General features: G+C 27.9%; 4 protein-coding genes across 6 annotated transcripts; 1 reads left to right on the top strand and 3 right to left on the bottom strand.

Annotated features, from left to right (window-relative positions):
- Positions 1-761: 761 nt before the first annotated feature.
- Positions 762-2287, bottom strand: LOC149888153 (uncharacterized). The gene is made up of 2 exons (XM_090089287.1): positions 1661-2287; positions 762-830 (listed from the first exon to the last, which is right to left on the bottom strand). Exons 1-2 carry the CDS (start codon positions 1916-1918, stop codon positions 762-764), a joined length of 327 nt encoding a protein of 108 aa, XP_089945413.1. The 5' UTR covers positions 1919-2287.
- An 8417-nt stretch (positions 2288-10704) lies between these two features.
- Positions 10705-11366, top strand: LOC149888152 (uncharacterized). The gene has a single exon (XM_090089009.1). It carries the CDS (start codon positions 10794-10796, stop codon positions 11364-11366), a length of 573 nt encoding a protein of 190 aa, XP_089945135.1. The 5' UTR covers positions 10705-10793.
- Positions 11367-12160: 794 nt separating this feature from the next.
- LOC149888151 (uncharacterized) lies at positions 12161-14933 on the bottom strand. Of its 3 annotated transcripts, none has more exons than XM_090088290.1 (7): positions 14602-14933; positions 14411-14485; positions 13744-14300; positions 13221-13484; positions 13022-13082; positions 12719-12887; positions 12161-12579 (listed from the first exon to the last, which is right to left on the bottom strand). In XM_090088290.1, exons 1-7 carry the CDS (start codon positions 14798-14800, stop codon positions 12459-12461), a joined length of 1446 nt encoding a protein of 481 aa, XP_089944416.1. In that variant the 5' UTR covers positions 14801-14933; the 3' UTR covers positions 12161-12458. The 3 variants fall into 3 exon arrangements, with proteins under 3 accessions (XP_089944416.1, XP_089944415.1, XP_089944414.1); XM_090088289.1 differs by having other exon boundaries at positions 13022-13079; positions 14411-14506; positions 14602-14889; XM_090088288.1 differs by having other exon boundaries at positions 14411-14506; positions 14602-14880.
- Positions 14934-15324: 391 nt separating this feature from the next.
- Positions 15325-18027, bottom strand: LOC149888150 (uncharacterized). Its single transcript, XM_090089008.1, has one exon. It carries the CDS (start codon positions 18025-18027, stop codon positions 15325-15327), a length of 2703 nt encoding a protein of 900 aa, XP_089945134.1.
- Positions 18028-19068: the final 1041 nt, after the last annotated feature.

The following is a 19068-nucleotide window of genomic DNA, read 5'->3' as shown; positions in this document are numbered from 1 at the left end:
TGCATTTTTATAAAAACACATTGATAAAAGAGCTATAGGTGTGCAAATAAAAATTTTAAAAGTGATGCCAGAAAATTTAAAAAGATGCAAAATGTATATTTACAAACAATACTCTTTACCTTTTTTTTTTTTTTTTTTTTTATAAGAACTGTAAACCTTATAACAAAATTTAACCTTTTCATAATATAACATGTAACAAGCCATGTCAGTGTTAGCACAAAATTTTAATTTATTTTCTAAATTTTCTAAAAGAGAACAATAATAGTTAATAGCATCACAAAAATTTCAAAGTAGTAATAACCATTTTATGGAAACAGCATTAGCAGAACTTTAAATAACATCCGTACCCTTATTTTCCTTCTAAAAAATAAAATATCAAAAACAAAACTGCTAAAAGAAAAGCTAAAACAAACAAAATACAAACGCTTTAAAAATTAAAATCCTTTTCACTTCTTCTGATAAAAATTTAAATCCTTTCTACTTTATCGAATAAAAATGTATATATAACTATTTTATATACTTACTTCAATTATAATATGATCTTAACGATTATCATTTATCTTAATATGATTCTTCATGTAATATATCTAAACTAATAATTAAATTTCAAAAGGAAAAAAGTTTTAACTCGCTTAAGAGATTTTTCTTCAATGGACGCTAGCATTTAGAGAATGCGCTTTTTCAAAGCCTAGTAATTAATGACGAAACGACGGTAAACATTAAACGTTAAACGTTTCTGTGCTAATTATATTAAGATTATATTAAGATGATATCATTCGCTTTGTTGCTTCCTTGAGATTTTGCCCGCGTTTTGCTGCTACACTCTTCACCTAAAGAAGTTGCGCCATACTACAAGTTAATGAGAGATGTGATTAAGAAGTTTTAACTTTAGAAATACTTGATTAATTCTTATAATAAATCCTTTTAAAACATAGTAAAGTTCTATACCTAACCATTTGCCAGTTGGTTAGGTAAAAAGATAGTTTTCATGTAATTACATATATTAATAATTCTCCAACTTTCTTTAGGATTTTTTAGACAATTTAATCAGTATTTATTGACAAAGATTACCGTGGTGTGACCTTACAAAGTCCTATGCTTTAAGAAAGTCCTAATTTAAGAAATGACAAATTTCGTTTATATAAAAGAAACATTTGCGGAAAATAACTTTGTTGATTTCTCTAGATATCTAGTTAGATAAAATAACTAAAAATTTTTCTATAAATGTTAAATTTTATGTAATTTTTATTTATTTAAATTTTATGTATAATATAATAATAGTAAATAATAATAGTAAATAAAAGTATAATAATAAATATTTATTTAAATTTTATGTAAAAGAAATTTCTCATTTCTTAAATTAGGACTTTTTTAAAGCTTAGGTTTTTGTTAGGTCCACACCACGGTATGTCCTTAAGTTTTACAATTTCAAAAAAATTGTAAATAGCATTTTTACTGTTTCAGAATCACTAATATATACACAAATCAATTTCCTCTCACAAAAATCATTGCTTTAAAATGATTATTTGAATTATATTTTTAGATTAAGACATAAGTCAACGGTCGACTTACAAAAGTTAATCTTTTATTTTAACTATATTAATTAAAAAAACTTAAACTATTAAGTTTGAAAAATAGTTATTAAAATCATGTTTGAAACAATTCTAAAACTTAATAGCTTAGTAAAAACTAATTTATCCTGCTTTAGTGCATCCTCAAGTTGCTGCAATTGTTCGATGTTATAAACCGGGAAATCAAGAGAATCAAATATATCATCATCGTCATCATCATCATCTTTACCACCTAGTGTAAGAGTCTGTAACATGGCAGTGTTGTTGTTCACTTGCGTCTGCAGATTATTCATAGCAGCTTTAAGTTCCACCTGAAGAAGAATAATCTTGTTTAAATTGGCATTCATTGATAAAAAGGCAGTAGTGGATGAAACTAGTGAAATAGTTTCAGCATTGTGAACAAACTCAGACTCAATAAGCTGTTTTCTTTTAACATTATTATTACTGTCATTTGAGGAATTATTTTGAACCTGGCTAGTTAACAATTCTTCTTTTGAAACAACTGCTTTTGTTAATGTTCGATTGGTATCAGGAAATGGAGGAGGTGTTGGTGCACGAGAAGGACATAGTTTTTTTTTTTTGCTGTTCGATCACTTTTTTCAATCATGTTCCATTCTTTATTGACAATGAAAGCAGGTGGTAGCAGATAAGATTTTTTAAATTGTGGTTGTTCATAATAATCTTCAGAGTCAATCATAATTTTCAGGAGGATACTTTTGTATTCTAAACATTTAAGGGGGAAGTGCCCCAAAAATGTTAAAACTCATGTTCAAACAGTAAAATTGACTTTAAACAATATATAACGTTAAAATTTTATATTTCAGAATGAAAATTTTTAAAAATTGTGTTTTGTTGCCATGGTAACCAAGAAAATATTGAAAAAGTAACCTAAAAACAGTTAATGCCCCGGCTAACTTATCCGAAGAACTACATATATTCAAACTGTCATATTTCAATTGCCTTTAACTAATACTTTGAACTGTGATCTGAACCTAAAATTTTATGAAAAATATGACAGTATTTAAGGGGGCAAATAAATTGTTATTTAATGAATTTTGGTCAAAATAAGGCAACTGAAATAGACGTAGAACGTGTTCTGTGAAGTATTTCATAAAAGTGGAGGTTTAAAACACAGAAGGTATAAAATAGGACAATTACTGAAAATTTCATCATTAAACACCAAGCGGTTCCAAAGTTATCACAGCCGGGGCATTTAAAAACCTTGTTTTGAGAAAAACGCAAAAACAGAAAAAAAAATTTTTAATTTTACAAAAAATATAAAATATAACTAAATTATGTTTAAAATCAAGTTTCAGAATGACCCAGGAGCATACTGACTTCCTTCAAAGTTTTCAAAATTATCCTTTGATGCTTTTGACAACCCTCGTAAAATCTTTCGCCGCTTCTTGGATGACTCTAGATTTTTATATCCAGCTAAATAAATGCGTTTTCGATTTTGACTATCGCACAAACTTGATGTATATCTTCCAGGTGTCATGTTTAACTGTTTATAAATTAAAATAGAACTTTTTCTACCAATATTAAAGTTTGCTACAGCATCATATGTTCCAAATTTTAACTGTGTTAGGCTGACAAACTTCGTTTTTGGTATTCGATCCCAAATCATTACATTTAGACTTTCGTTTTGACTTTGTGTCTGCCCATGCAAACATTTACTTAACAAAGACTCCTCATTTAAATCTGCATATATTGGTTTTAAATGTTTTATAATTGACAGTGGAAGTCCTGCACCTGGTTTGTATGTTGATTTGCCTGTTGCTTTATCTTTCTGATATCTGCACCAACTGTTTTCACCAATTGGGCAGTGAGTATGCCTGTTATTTTCCTTTTATGAGGCAACATGAAAAATTGTAGCATGAATGGACTTCTTCATGCCTTGTAGATTGTTTTTATTACTTCTTACCGCAATCCCATAATAATTCTGAAGCTTATCAATAAGACTGTTTTTTAATTTTCCACGGCCACAGAGGTTTTTCATGTTTTTTTTTAATGTTCTTAGATGTGTCCCAACTCGTTTCTGAACATGCCCAACACATTCTAACTTTTCAACTTCAACACCAGGATAAGTAAATTTCACAGCTGGATAACTTTTACTGTCTCTTTATTTCATTGTGTTCTTCATTAATTTTTGTTTCCGAAACAAACAAAAAAAATTTTTTCAATTTTTACTTAATTTATGGGGTACTTCCCCCTTGAGTCATATGTCAAACACGATTTAAAGAAATCCATCTTATGGTATCTTACAAATACCCTGAAGTATACATTATGAAATGCCTTATGATATTATAACACTACAGTGAAAACAATTTCAAGTTTAAATATTGGCTGAGTAAATAAGTTTACACATGGTCAATAAATAATAATATAAACTTAGTAAAATATTTGTTTTACTTAACGCCAAGTAAAAAAATTTCAAGGGCGCATCAATATTAATGCAGCCCTGGTCATAAACCCAGCCTGGCTGTGTTTTATCAACACGATAATTGGCTGCAAACAAGTAAATTTATTCAAACTGGCAAATTAATGTATGGAATAAATTCTTATATTTATTGTAACTAAGGACGTGTTAATAGATGGACGTTCAACGCATTGTTATAGATCAAAGGTGCCGCCAATTAGTCAAAAACTATGCGTGTTACCGTCAATTTTCTAAATTCATGATACAGATACTCCGACTTCTACCCGTCAAATTTCCGTCAAAAAACCTCCCTCAGTAAACCCATTATAATTATGCATTTACTGAAGCTTATGGTTATAAAAAACAAAAAAATTAATCAAGAATAGTTCACAAATCTGAAAAAGGTTGATTTGAGCTATGAACTTTGCTTAATAAAAATTTAGCTGTGTTTAAACTTTGACGTCTAAAACTAGGCTTTTGCAAAAAGGCTATGTTTGGTTTACTAGAATGGATAGAGTAAAGTGAAACAAATTTTCCTTATTAAATTGAAGCTGCTATGATATAGTTTAAAGGTCGAAAAAGATATTTTAAGTGTTCTTTTCACCCCACTCTCAGATTATGCTTCCCACTTTAAGGTTCAAATCAGAAAGTATTTCTTATTTTTGTCGGAAATGTCGAACTAATTTGCCTCGCTTTTTTTTTTCTCTTGAATTTGTGATTATTTTTTTTTGTGAACGACCTAGTTAAAAAATTTCTTACTTTCAATACCTAAACTGCATTTTGTCTAAAGATATTATAACTAAAAGCATCTTAAAGTTCATAAAATACTATTCGTTTCAGGAGTTGGAAAGATATATAAAGTATGTATTTTTAATGAGCATTTTTGTTTAAGCATTTTTAAACTGTCATGTAGAGCTAAGTTATAATGATCTTATTTTTTTAATTATTACTGTTGTTACTAATAGTAATAACAGAAGTTATAAAAATGATAAGACCATACTTTTAGTTGCATATTCTTGAGCCTTCTACAAGTGATGCATAGCCTTATTTTTAACCTTTTCTAAATATTATATCAAAAGAAGTAATCTTATATTCCTATCTATTATCTCATTACTGGATAAACAACGAGTCTTCATGAGGAATATTTAAAACATTTATGTAGAAAGTGTGGCTACATAATAAAGCAGGACAGTCACTATCAAATAAAACCTGTTGTTATCTATAAACAAGCAATTCTTAGCTTTTACAAGCTGGATACAACCTCAGACTATCAAAAAGTTCATCCTGAATATTTATGCAAATCATGTTATATGGTCTTATGCAGGTTATATTTAAAATCAAAAAAAGGCTTTGAAGTTGAGAGGAATGATAAATTCTTCACTTTTTCGGAAAAACCTGCTATGTATGTAACACATTCACTAGAGTTGGAAGAAATAAAAAAGTACATGCGATAAGTATTCATCAACAGTTAAAAGCATTTGCATCAAAACATGGTTTTGACTGTTACAATGAAAATAATAAAAATTATTTTGTAATAGTTAAAATCAATAGTTATCGCCAATCAAATGGCATGTGGAGACTAATTGTTTTAAATCGTGAAGTGCCATTATCCATTAATATTAACAAATCTCTTCCAGATCAACTAAATCTTTAATCTGCTAATATTATATTCTCCAACATTTCATGCATAAACATCTGTAAATGTAATAATGACTTCCAGTATCTTTTTTTGTAATCAGAAATAAATTTTCTGATTTTAAAAATTTCCAAAGCACATCAAATGAGGATGTTGGAATAATTGAAACGAGAGAAGGCAATACAGTTGAAAACTTTAAAGTTATTAGACATAGAGGTTGTTCATTAATATGTTTAGAAGTCTGTTGTGATTTTAGTACCATCTACCATACTAACTTGGCTGTAATGGAACCCAGGTTAAAGAGAAATGTCAATCATCTATTACCTTTAACTAGCCATTTTTTAACTGTGTACATTTTCTTACACCAGTATATGTAAAAAATGTAATAAAGACAACTTGCATTCTTCTATATGGAAGTTCAATAGTACATTACAACAATTTACAGTTTTGAATAATTTCTAAAATCAAAATTAAGAGTTATTACAATATTTTCATAGTCTGGGAGTATTTGCAAATATAAATTAGCACCCGTTTAGGCGTTAAGCTCCACAACATGTGAGTATAAGCACACCTTTAGTGGCAATGTAACATTTCTTTTCATGCTTTTTAAAATTCGATTCTCTAAGATATTTATTGTAACATTTCAGACAGGTAAATTTAGTTATTAAGCGTTCTTCTGTTTTTTTCAGCATTTTGGTTTCTTCTGCAATCAGCTTCTCTGTAGGAATTGCTGGTGGTATGAGCTCCAATTCAAAATCCTCTGATAACAATTCCGCTAACTCTTCAAGATCTATCTCAATTTAATCATCCACAACTAATTCAATTTGGTTATCAATACTTTCAAGCAAAAAAGAATAATCTTGGTTAATAGCAAAGTTTTCTGTCATACTCATTTTATGTATCGATGCTCAGTAAAATACTTTTAAAAATATTTTTATTGGATAGTCGAGACCATCTTTTTCCGACGTCGAAAAAAGTTAAAATACTCCCCGGTTTCGCAATTATCACCTATTGTTTCGCTTTTGTTATCTAAACAATAGCGTAACACGCATATCTTTTTTATAAAACAATGCGTTGAACGTCCATCTATTAATACGTCCTTGTTGTAACTAACAAAAAGTAACCCGTAATACGGGATATGGTCGGTCTGTTACTTAATTTATAGTGGCAGTTTTCCACAATTTAAAGTTGCGAAACCTTAATTATACCCTTTTAGAAAAACGCCTTCAAATTGACAAAATTAAATCATCTGTAAAACTAAAATAAAAAGTATGCGGAGGTAAAATAATTTAACAATTATTCAACATTATTTGAGTAATTTACAACTGACGAAAGTCATATCATTGTAAGGCAGAACCATTGTCCTCGACATTACTAAGTTCAAAACAATACCTTTTTATTTACTGACACAAAATAACAACACTTTATCATGCTTTAAGTTCACGAAAAAGTAAAGCTAAATTCTTGTTATATTTTTTAGGACATGAACTTTAATTAATAAGATTAATATAAAGCGAACGTAAATTATACATGAGTTATTAATTTTTTGGTATCCCCTTAATACATGTGTCTTTAAAAAGGGAAAGTGTCTATAAAACGTTAAGTGCACACAACTAAATAACTTTGTTAAAACTAACTGAACATTTACCATTATTGTATATGGCACTAATCTGACCACTTTTATATATGGCCTCTTTGTTTCAATAGCTTTTAGTAAATGGTAATTTGTAACCATTAACTAAAAATTCCTTTTGTTACTCGAAATTTAATTCTCTTTAATAATTTCACACTAATAAAGGACCTCCCTTCCCCGTTTCTGCCTTAATGGTGATGAGGAGAATAGATTTATCTTTATTAAGGGTTATCAAGCTTTAAATGGAGACCTTCTACCAGAATAATAAAATGTAAAACAATGATATAGTTGTATAACAGTTTTTTCTTTTTAAAATATATAAAAATTTTTTCTTTCCTCAAAATTGTTGCAAATGCAAACTAAGCTAATTAATTAGTTAAACACCTTATAAAATTTAAGTAACTCGATATTTGACAAATGAGCTAAACTACAATCATAACCCCCCGTTTAAAGAGATCCTCAAAGTTACGTACAACATATTATTAGGGATAAAATAGGGAAAATTTTTTAAAAATTGAACAAATTGCATATATTTATATCATTTTAACTGACAAAAATTTACAATAAAAGGTAATCAGGTTTTTTTATAAATCGTATAAATCCGTCAATCGTAAATCTTAAAGAAAAAAAAAATGGAATTATGATACCATAATTACAACCAAAAAAAAAAAAAACCAAAAAAAAAAACAACAAAAACTGAAAATCAAATTAAGGTATAAATTTCATATTTAGCATAATGTTGTCTTGGCTGTTAGTAAATAAATAAAAGCAGTATGTTCCAATAATGAAACTACCTATTATTCATTTTTAACAACAGACACCAACGAGAAGGTAAGCAAAGCAGTCTATCAACACAAAACATCACAACAATAACACGTTACAATAGAATATTTACACCCTTGATCCTAAAATCCAGCGAAAATAACAAACAAAATTAAAATATGAAAGGCAAAATTAGAAAACCAATTTAAATTTAACTATATTTATCTTTTAACTAAACATATAAATACATAAAAGTATATTTCTTTTTATATTTAACATTAGTTACTCAATTACTTCAAATTTAGGACATTAAAACGCCCTAGGTTTAAAGATCAAGGTTGCATACTCTCTCATACACATTACACTAAAAATTAACAGACATGTGTTTCCAGAATAATTAAAAGAGGCTAGACAACACAACATAGCTCTAAAGCAATAACACCGCCTGGCACTAAATGCTGCTAATTCACACCTCTTCTGTAAGTACATCGCTTGGCTGGCAAGGTAATCAATATTGCTCAACATAATGAAATGTCACACCACATTGAAAACATAGAAACAACAGAATTTAAACATATATACAACTATAAACAAATATGGTGTTATATAACACATACATACACATTTTATAACAATATTAACTGATAGATATATTTATCAAAAACTATGAAGAAAAAAAAATTAATAATAACTAGCAATAAGCAACCCGTAATACGGGTTATGGTCGGTCTGTCACTTAATTTATAGCGGCTGTTTTCCACTATTTAAAGTTGCGAAACCTTAACTGATGCCCTTTCAGAAAAATGCATTCAAATTGAAAAAATTGAACCATCTGTAAAATTAAAATAAAAAGTATGCGGAGGTAAAATAATTTACCAATTTTTTAAAATTGAGTAATTTACAACTGACATAGATCATATCAGTGTAAGGCAGAACCATTTTCCTCGATACTAAGTTCAACACAATATGTTTTTAGTTACTAACACAAAATAATAACACTTTATCATGCTTTAAATTGACGAAAAAGTAAGGCTATATTCTTGTTATATTTTTTATAACATGAACTTTAATTAATAAGATTAATATTAAGCGAACGTAAATTATACATGAGTTATTAATTTTTTGGTATCCCCTTGATACATTATTCTTTAAAACAGGAAATTGTCTTTAAAACGTTAAATGCACACAACCAAATAAATTTATTAAAAATAACTGACCATTACTATTTATGGCACTAATCTGACAATTTTTATATATATGTCCTCTTTGTTTCAATAGCTTTTAGTAAACGGTAATTTACTACCATTTACTAAAAATTCCTTTTGTTACTCGAAATTTAAATCTCTTAAATATTTTGACACTAATAAAGGACCTCCCTTCCCCGTTTTTGCCTTAATGGTGGTCAAGAGAATAGTTATTTTTATTAAGAGTAGTCAAGTTTTTGATGAAGACCTTTTACCAAAATAATGAAATGTAAGACAATGATTTACGTGTATAAGAATTTTTTCTTTTTAATATTTATAAGAATTTTTTCTTTCCTCAAAAGTGTTGCAGATGCAAACTAAGCTAATTAATTAGTTAAAAACCTTATAAAATTTAAGTAACTCGATATTTGAAAAATGCGCTGAACTACAATATTCACTACCCATTTAAAAAGATTCCCTAAATTACGTACAGCAAATTATTAGGCTTAAAATAGAGAAAATTTAAAAAAAATTGAACTAATTGCATACATTTATATCATTTTAACTGACCAAAATTTAAAATAAAAGGTAATCAGGTTTCTTTTTATAAATCGTGTAAATGCGTCAATCGTAAATCCTAAAGAAAAAAAAAAATGGAATTATGATACTATAATTACAACAACAACAACAACACAATAAATAAAAGACCACATAAAAACTGAAAATCGATTTACTTCTTTATAGTTACCCATTTTGACATGGCAGTTAATATAAACATTTATCGAAAATGTAACATTAAAATCTGTTTCGAAGTACAAAAGGATTAACAATACTATATATATATATATAAAAAAAAAAGCAATTTAAGATATAAATTGCATTTTTAGCATAGTGTTGTCTTGGCTTTCAGTAAATAAATAAAAGCAGTAAGTACCAATAATGAAACAACCTATTATTCATTTTTTACAATAGTCACCAACATGAAGGTGTCTATTAGGATGTCCCAAAAACACACTTTTTTTATAATTTCAATGTGCTCTCAACTGATCCCCATTCTATAGGTCCTAAATAGCTACCAAAATCTTTTTTTTTAATTTTTTAATGGCTAGAAGTGATAGATGTAAATTCTGAGTTTTACGGTTTTGTACACTTATGTGTATTTACTAAAAAACAGCGCTATCTAGTATTTCAATATGTTTTAATATGATGTAATAATTAGTATACAAATAATTCCCATAGAATATTATTAAAGAATAGGATCATTCCCTATGAACATTGTTAGAGATTGATATTTTTCCCTCTGGACAATATTATTAGTTCGTATGATTCCCCATGGATTGGTTCACAAATAACTCCATTTAGAAATTTTTTTGAAGGAAACTATTTCTAAATGGAATTATTTGTACACGAAAGGAATGCTAATTTGTGCACGAAGAAATTCTCGTGTAAACGGTTATAAAAGCCGTAACGGTAAACTTAGATAAAATATTATACGAGAGGGAATAACGACTTCATAGATTTTTGATGCAAATGTAACATTTAGCATAAATTTAATTAAAAAACTGATTATTTCGAAATTCATATAAAAATGGGTAGAACAGCTAAAAAAAAGATGATAGGACAGAATAAGATAAAACGGAAAAATACAGAAAGGTTGAGGTATATTTACCTATTGAAGTACCCACTGAGGGAGTTACCTCAGAGACAGCTTCCATCTAATGGTGATATTCTTAGATACTATCAATTTATCCTTCGCGAGTCACAAGTTAAATACAAACCCACTTCTACTAATGTTGGTTGCAAATTGAAATCGAAATCCAAGGATCTTGTTTGTGAAAATGGTGTTTGTACAGATCCTGATAGTTCTTGCTTGGTATCTAGGATTAAAAAAATTTGGGATAATGCTGGGTTTGGCAAGAAATTTGTGATTTGTGGGTACAATATAAAGACTAAAATCATTAAACTTAATTTAAAATACAAGAAATTGATTAAATTGTCTTCTCTAAACTGGAACAGCAGTCTTGATAAGCAATCAAAGTTAGAGAAAGATTTTCTCAGAGAATCCTATCAGCTTTTTGACATCTCGACTAAGAACTTTAAAAAAGATATTCTTGCTGATAGATTGAGAACAGAAGATGCCAAGCTGGAAGATATAAAGTAAGTTCATTAAATAACACTTTTTTTAGTAGTGAGGTTTTTTTTCCAATTAAAAGTAACTTAAGTAATAGCATAATATTTCCTTTAAAATATTTACGTTTAACTCTTTACATGGTTTGGTCATCTTCCAAGAAAAACTAGAACAATTGTTAACTTATTTATAAATGGCTTAATAGATTTCGTTCTATGTTTTTTCACACACATTTTTAAACTCCGATGATTTAAATGGTAGTTCAAAATCTTTATAAAGTATATATTTAATGGCTGAATATGTTAATGACTTTGACTTAACAGTTTTGTCAGCTTTAACAAATTGTGTGAATAAATTTTTTTTTTTTTATTTTACTTCACTTCTGCTGAAACAAACACAAAATCATATTAAATACACTGTAAAACTTTACCGTGAAAATCACGGTACTATACCGTTACCCATAAATGCCGGTATTGTACCGTGATTATTTTACGGTAAAACACCGTGAATTAATCTCGGTAAAACGCCGTTATTTTACGGTAGAATACCGTGATTATTCTGTAATGAAACAGCGTGAATTACGGTATAGTACCGTGATTAATTTACAGAAATGCCTCGCTCATTTGTTGTAAAGTTTATATTGTATAACATAAATCAAAATATATTTTTACTATTTTCGAAAATGCTTCGCCTGTTTCATTTTGTCTTATTTTTTCTTTAATTTCAATTGTATTTCAATAACATTTTTTTCAATTGTATCTTCAATTATAAATATCTATTAACATATATGTTTGTTTATATGCTAATGGCAACAAAAACACGTCATATTTTTAAAAATCTTTTCAGTTTTACATTACTAACATGTTATTAAATAGAAAAAGTTACTCAGATAAATTAAATGAATATAAATAAATTCAAATAAAACGAAAATTTAAAATCTCTTACATATCAATATGACGTTATATAAATAGTTATATTCGGTAAGTAGGAGTTCAAGAATGTATTAAATTCAAAAATAAAACAAAAGACATTGTAAAACTTTTGAAATTTACAAATAAATATAAATAACTACATAATAAATTGCTGTTTCAAAGTTATATTAAAAAGTTTAGCAACGTGGTAAATTCAAATATTATTAAATTTCGCAAACTTCTGCAGTATTGACAGCACAATTTTGCTTATTGCTGAAGTCTTCTTCGTTCGCCTTGCTTTGCTTCCTTTTTCAGGATTGATGCCGAAAAATGCACTAGAACGGTCAATAATATATGTATAAGCAATTGACGTTTAAAAACATTCTCATCAATAAATATCATTAACATCAAATACTATGTAAACCTTAGACAAATTAAACACATTTAATTAAACATAATATAAGCATTATATACCGTTGACAAAATTCTAATATTGATGAAGCTTCTTTTGGATATGGTATATTGAAAATATAAAAACTCGCAAATAAACAACAAAATGACTTGATGAAATTGTTCATTCCATCAACTACAACAATGCAATCAATTACCAGCATGAATCGATTTGCTGTAAATAGCGAATTCCCTAAAAAAAGAATGCAAGTTGGCCTAACAAAAATCCATTTTAAATATATATAAATAAAAATGATCAACCTCATACCTTTTTTTTAAATTATTTTCAAAATCTTAAAACATGTTAGAACTTGTAATTCAACATACCATAAACACATAGATGAGGAGAATTTGATATTGGCACCAATTCTGTTTGATCCATTGTCTCCTAAACATATTTTTCTTACTACCAAATATCTTTTAGTAACTGCATTGCATATTATTATAAAATGAGTGAAACACAATTAATGGCTTGAAAATATGTATTGGATATATTTTAAATTAATGATTACTATCTTTAACTTACATCCACAAACATAAAGAGTGCATCAAGTTTTTCATTAAACAAACTAATCAAAGCCATTACAAGACCGGGAGCCACAGGTAAATCTGACAAAGTTTCATGTTTTGCTTTATCTAAACTTATTAACACCTTCTTTACTTTAAGGTCTGCTATTCCACAACTATGCAAAAATAAATATAACTTTTCATCATATAATGCTTTCATCAAAAGTTCACCAGCATTCACTCCACCCATCAAAACATCAAAGTGATGTAGCAAACCATCAACCTAAATAGAAAAAACCAATTTACATATATATATATATATATATATATATATATATATATATATATATATATATATATATATATATATATATATATATATATATATATATATATATATACCAAAACTAAATAAAATAAACTTCTACAAACATCTTATTAAATACTATAAAAAAAATCTCTATTTAGTAGTAATATAGATTAATACATACTGGTTAACAATATAAGTTATATTATTTTTAAATAAAATGAATTTAATTTACTGTAAATAAATTGGGGAATTTTATCAACAAATCATTCAATAACATCTTTTCATTTATTTCAGTTCGTTGCAAATAGTATTCGAGTTCTTCAGGACTGTTTGAAACACTGAGAACTGGTTCTCGGTTCAAGCAACCATAACTATCAGTTTTTCTTTTTATAACATCTACTGATAATTGTTCCTTTTGGGATTCCGTATTTAAAACACTCAGTAATGGTGGAACATGGTTTGGCCGCTGCAGATAGTCATAACGGTTTACTAGTTGTAACGTTAAACTGTCATGACCGCTACCAATCACTGTAGTACCATATTCATCTTTAAACGATTTAGGATATTTGGCAACCATTGAAGATGCAATTACATCTAAATGTTTTTTTAATGGCTTTGGGCAAACAGCAAGGACATCATTCATAATAATCCTTATAATTGCACACCGATGTGCTGTTAAAGGTCTTTCTCCAGCTGCTAATATATCTTGTACCTCTTTAGACATTTTGGCCCAAGGTAAAACAAATGTCAAATACCAATCAGCAGCACTTACATGTTTAATCTTCATTACTAGACAAAATTGACACTATTTTAAATACAGCAATTAAATATATAAAGAACACTAACTAAATATTTTTTCAATTACTATGTTTTATTAACAACTTATTTTAATAACTTACTTGAATTAGTTGAGTTATTTTTCACTTCAACTGTGGGCACCATTTGCATGCTGGATTGTGTGGCCACAATAAAATCTACAGAGTTTTGGGATTGTTCTGCATAAAATTTTATTAACATTATAAATAAAAATATATAAATGTATATGATAATAAAAATCATATTTATTTTGAGTATCATAAATCGTTTTTACCAGAGCTTTCCTTTGCCCAAGATTCAAGGAGTTTGCGTTGTTGGATGGGTTTTAGCAAAACCAAATCATCAACTTTAACCAGGTAGAGATCTGTTTCATTTTCAACACCTATTTCCCATAAATTTTTCACAACCTGGTTTAAAACACATCCGTCAATATTTGGCAGTGTTCTTAAAATATTACTTTTAATAACCTCCATTATCTAAAAAAATAGATCATATATAACATGTGTATATATCAAGAGTATCATAATAAAAGTCATATTATATTGTAAGTAAATTTTACAGAGTTTGATGTGGTTATTAAATTTAAAAGATTACAACTAATTAAATTTAAAAAACATATATAGTATTCACAAAATGCAGCATTCAAAAAATAAATTAAATTAAAAATATATATATAAAATATTAAAAATTATACTTGCTTCCATTTTAAATTATACAAAGCAAAAAAACAAAATATTAAAAAATTTAACAAAATTCTTAGTAAGGCATTATACATGTAATTATGCAGCAAAATTCTTAAAAAAGAAAGTTTTCTTAAAACGTTTTTATAATACTCTCTACTATTGTTTTTGATTGGTTCTTATGACTGGTTCTTTAAATAATATTTCTGAAAAAAACTGCACAAATTTACTGCATAAATACTATGAATAAAATAGTTTACAAATAAAATCTTTTATCATGATATTGCCAAATAAAATATATAACTTTTAAAAATCATTTATGTAAACCTGTAGTTGTTCGATGAGCATGACACAGAGTGCTTTAAGGAAATAAAAGAGCGATTGCAGTGCTTGTAAGATGGTAGTGGAAGGTAGTCTATTAAAGAAGCAATCATTATACATCGAATCTCATTATTTTCTCCACAGACCTCATACATACCAAGCTCATGCACAAATTGTGTGTTCTGCTCATTAATAAGAGCATACTCAATTCCATGTGTATCAAAAAAAAGAAACAAAATTCTTGCAAAAATAGGAAGTTCGTGATCTTTTGTAAAGTCAAAAATCAAGAATAAATCTTTTTTGTAATGGGTACCTTGATAGACAATATGGGTAGAAAATGTATCTGGCAGTTGTCCACATGTAGTTATAATTGCCTCAGAAATTGTAGAACTAAAATTTGTGACATTGAATGAAAATGAATTGACCGCATAAATTTTTGAACTTGGTATGCTTGAATTATTGTATGATTGCAACAACTGGTGTGTCTCTGTTAAGGTTTTACATACATGCTTGTAATTGTTAAAATTTCTGGCACATTTTTTAAAGTAAGAATGCTTTTGTTCAAACCTCAAAGTGAAAACTCGCATTAGAGGCCCGTAACGTAAAATTAGCTGTGGATAGTGGGACAAATAATGATGTTTTGGTAATAGTTTTGAAGAAGAGAATAATTCTCTACGAGAAGACAAATAACCATTTATTGAAACCTGCAGATAAGCAATATGTTGAATGTCAATTTTAGGTGAACATATAATCTCAACAATTTCTTTCAGTCTTAAATACAATAACCACACAGGATCTTCAAAATCTGTAATGTAAATTCCTATATAAAGGGGAAACAAACGCAAAAACACCCAGTTTTGAACTGCATGACCACTTAACTTTTCAGTACTCGAAGTTTTATTCATCTCACAAGGTTTATCCAAGGCATCTCCTTCAAAATATTTCTGCATGTTAATTCTTCTGTTGATGTTGTTAAATGAAAACCATCGCTTATTAACAAAATATTTAACAAATAGATACATATCTCGTGAAGCAACGCCTTCGAAGATATCATGAGCTAAGCATGGTGGCAAACCTGTAGACACATGAAATCCACATAAACCATTAAATGGTGAATTAAATTTTATTCCTTCAAAATTGTTACCATTATTCTGAGCTAATTGAAGCAGGCTATTATTGTAGCTTGATTCTGTTCGATCTAGTCCACAGAATTGAGGGTTAAAATCAAACTCTGCACGTGTTGCTAAACAGTATCGACAAAAGTGTGAAACTGTGCTAAAATTTTCACAAAAGCCTCCTATAGAATGTGATCCTAAATTATCCCCTAGTACGCATAGAAGTTTTGTTTTTACAGATAAACTTTCAGAAACAGAAACAGAACCAGATATTTCTGCCAATTCAGAAAATATTGGTGCAAATACTTTGCTGAGGCCAAAGTACTTTAAATCTGCATCTTTACACATAAGTACCAGCTGTAGCTGCTCCGATGCATATCTCTTGTGTGATGGAATATTAGCTAATGTTAAGTAAACTGCAAGTATCTTGTGTTTTTTTCTTCCTGATCCAATTGGGTTGACAATTTCAAAAGAATCTTGATATAGAATAAGATATAAAATTTTATCATCAGACTTTGCAATATCTTGAATTAGGGATCCACTCAGTAAGTCTGAATATATACCAAAATTTTCCTCATGTTTTAGCCAAAACCCAGGTTCATTGCTGTGTTTATTGTACATCATTTGTAACAAGTCCTTTATTGGAACATGATGAACAGTTCTAAATTTTTTATTGGCATCAAAACCTAAAGTAAATTCTATTGGAGATATGTAACTCATGTGTTTATGAAAATAAGCTTTCCTTTTTTTATTAGTACTTAAAGCATACAAACTGTTTTTCTTTATTTGTTCTGATTTAGAAAATTCAGTTAAAACATTTTCACAGATATCGCTGCTTTGATTCGAGATTGCAGAAGTCAGACTTTGAACAGAGAATTGAGTACTCGAATTATTAACTACCATAAGTTCATCAAATATAGATTGAACACAAGAAGCTGGAAATATATTTTTTACTTGCAATTTTAAAAAAAAGAGAGCTTGATCCTTCAAATATTTTTCAGAAGAAATGTAATCAATACAATCATGAAACTCTTCATTTTCATAGTGTTCTAAAGATCCACATGAAATACTTTCTTGTTCAAGGGTGTTAACATCTTTATTGTTGTTTAAATTAGAAGAATTTAAGCCAACAACATACAGTGGCTTGATAAAACTTGAATCCCATTGCTTGTGTCGTCTTGTTATATGAGATGCAAATGAATTTCGATTAGTGTAAGAACTTTTGCAATTCATGTAAGGACAATGAACGCGGTCAAGTGAATCAAGATGCAATTTAAGATGTAAGATAAACTGAGATAGTCCAGCACATATTTTTTTACATAGTGCAATATCACATTTAAAACTTTGGAAAATGTTATTTATTTCTGTTGTTGGTTTATTTTCGATAATACTTTTATTATGTTCTTTTCTTATATGCAATTTGAAAGTTGAATACGTTTTGAAAATAATTCTGCAATTTTGAATGCAACAAGGAAATTGAATATTAGCTAAATTGCGATGGCTTTGATAATGAGTCATATAACTCAGCAAAGATTTCATTTTTTTGCCACAATGGTTGCATGCTTTTAAATCCAATTTAGACATTATCTTTTTATAAACTATATATGTATATATAAATATATAAATATATAAATATATAATATATATATATATATATATATATATATATATATATATATATATATATATATATATATATATATATACATTTTTATATATACAAAATATATATACATATAATGCAATAATTATTAGGATATTTTGTATATATACATAATTATATATACAAAATATATATACATATAATGCAATAATTATTAGGATTTATAATATTTATAAGATTAAAAGGATATAATGTATGATATAAAACACAACTAGATAACCTAGCTGTGATCTTCAGGGTGAAGTCTTCAGCCTGAAGATACCATGGACTTCAGCTATGTCTTAGTAAGATATAGCTGAAGTTAATGATATCTTCAGGTGTGTTGATATCAACGTGTTTGATATCAAACACGTTTTATATACTCAATCTTTAATCTTATATTTGATGTCAAACACGTTGATATCATTTAAGTTATATCATAAAATTAAGTGCAATAAGAAATGACATTGAAACAAATAATATTATTTTGTAAATTATAGGATGAATTATTTAGACATATACAAATATTTCAAATAGAGATTATTCAAAAATCATTGCTAAGACTAAATATAAAAAAAAAAACATGGCAACCCAATTTACTTGATTTGTCTAAAAATTTAACGGTAATATACCGTGAAGTAGTTAAGAGTCGTGTTCGCAGCCAAAACACCGTAATAGTTACGGTATTGTACCGCAAAATGCATTCACGGTGAAATACCGTGTTATTCACGGTATAGTGCCGTGAATTTCACGGTAAAGTTTTACAGTGTAGCCAAATAAAAAATATAAAATTTTCATATCTCAAACCAAAAATAAAATATTCACATATGTTAAGAAAAAAATAATAATCACTGTTCAACTTTTTTAAATCATGTAAATAAAAAAGTGCTAACTTGCCTCAGTTCCCCTTAAAATATTTGAAAATAAGAAACGTTAAGTATTTTAAAAATGTATGACACAGCAGAGGCAAGTTAGCGCTTCCA

The sequence above is a fragment of the Hydra viridissima genome, unplaced genomic scaffold (genome assembly GCF_058129835.1).
Source record: "Hydra viridissima isolate aposymbiotic clone 2 unplaced genomic scaffold, HvirCarnegie_v1 scaffold_5, whole genome shotgun sequence".
Taxonomy (NCBI): Eukaryota; Metazoa; Cnidaria; class Hydrozoa; order Anthoathecata; family Hydridae; genus Hydra; species Hydra viridissima.
The sequence above is the reverse complement of the archived record's forward strand: the minus strand, read 5'-3'. Positions and strand labels throughout refer to the sequence as shown.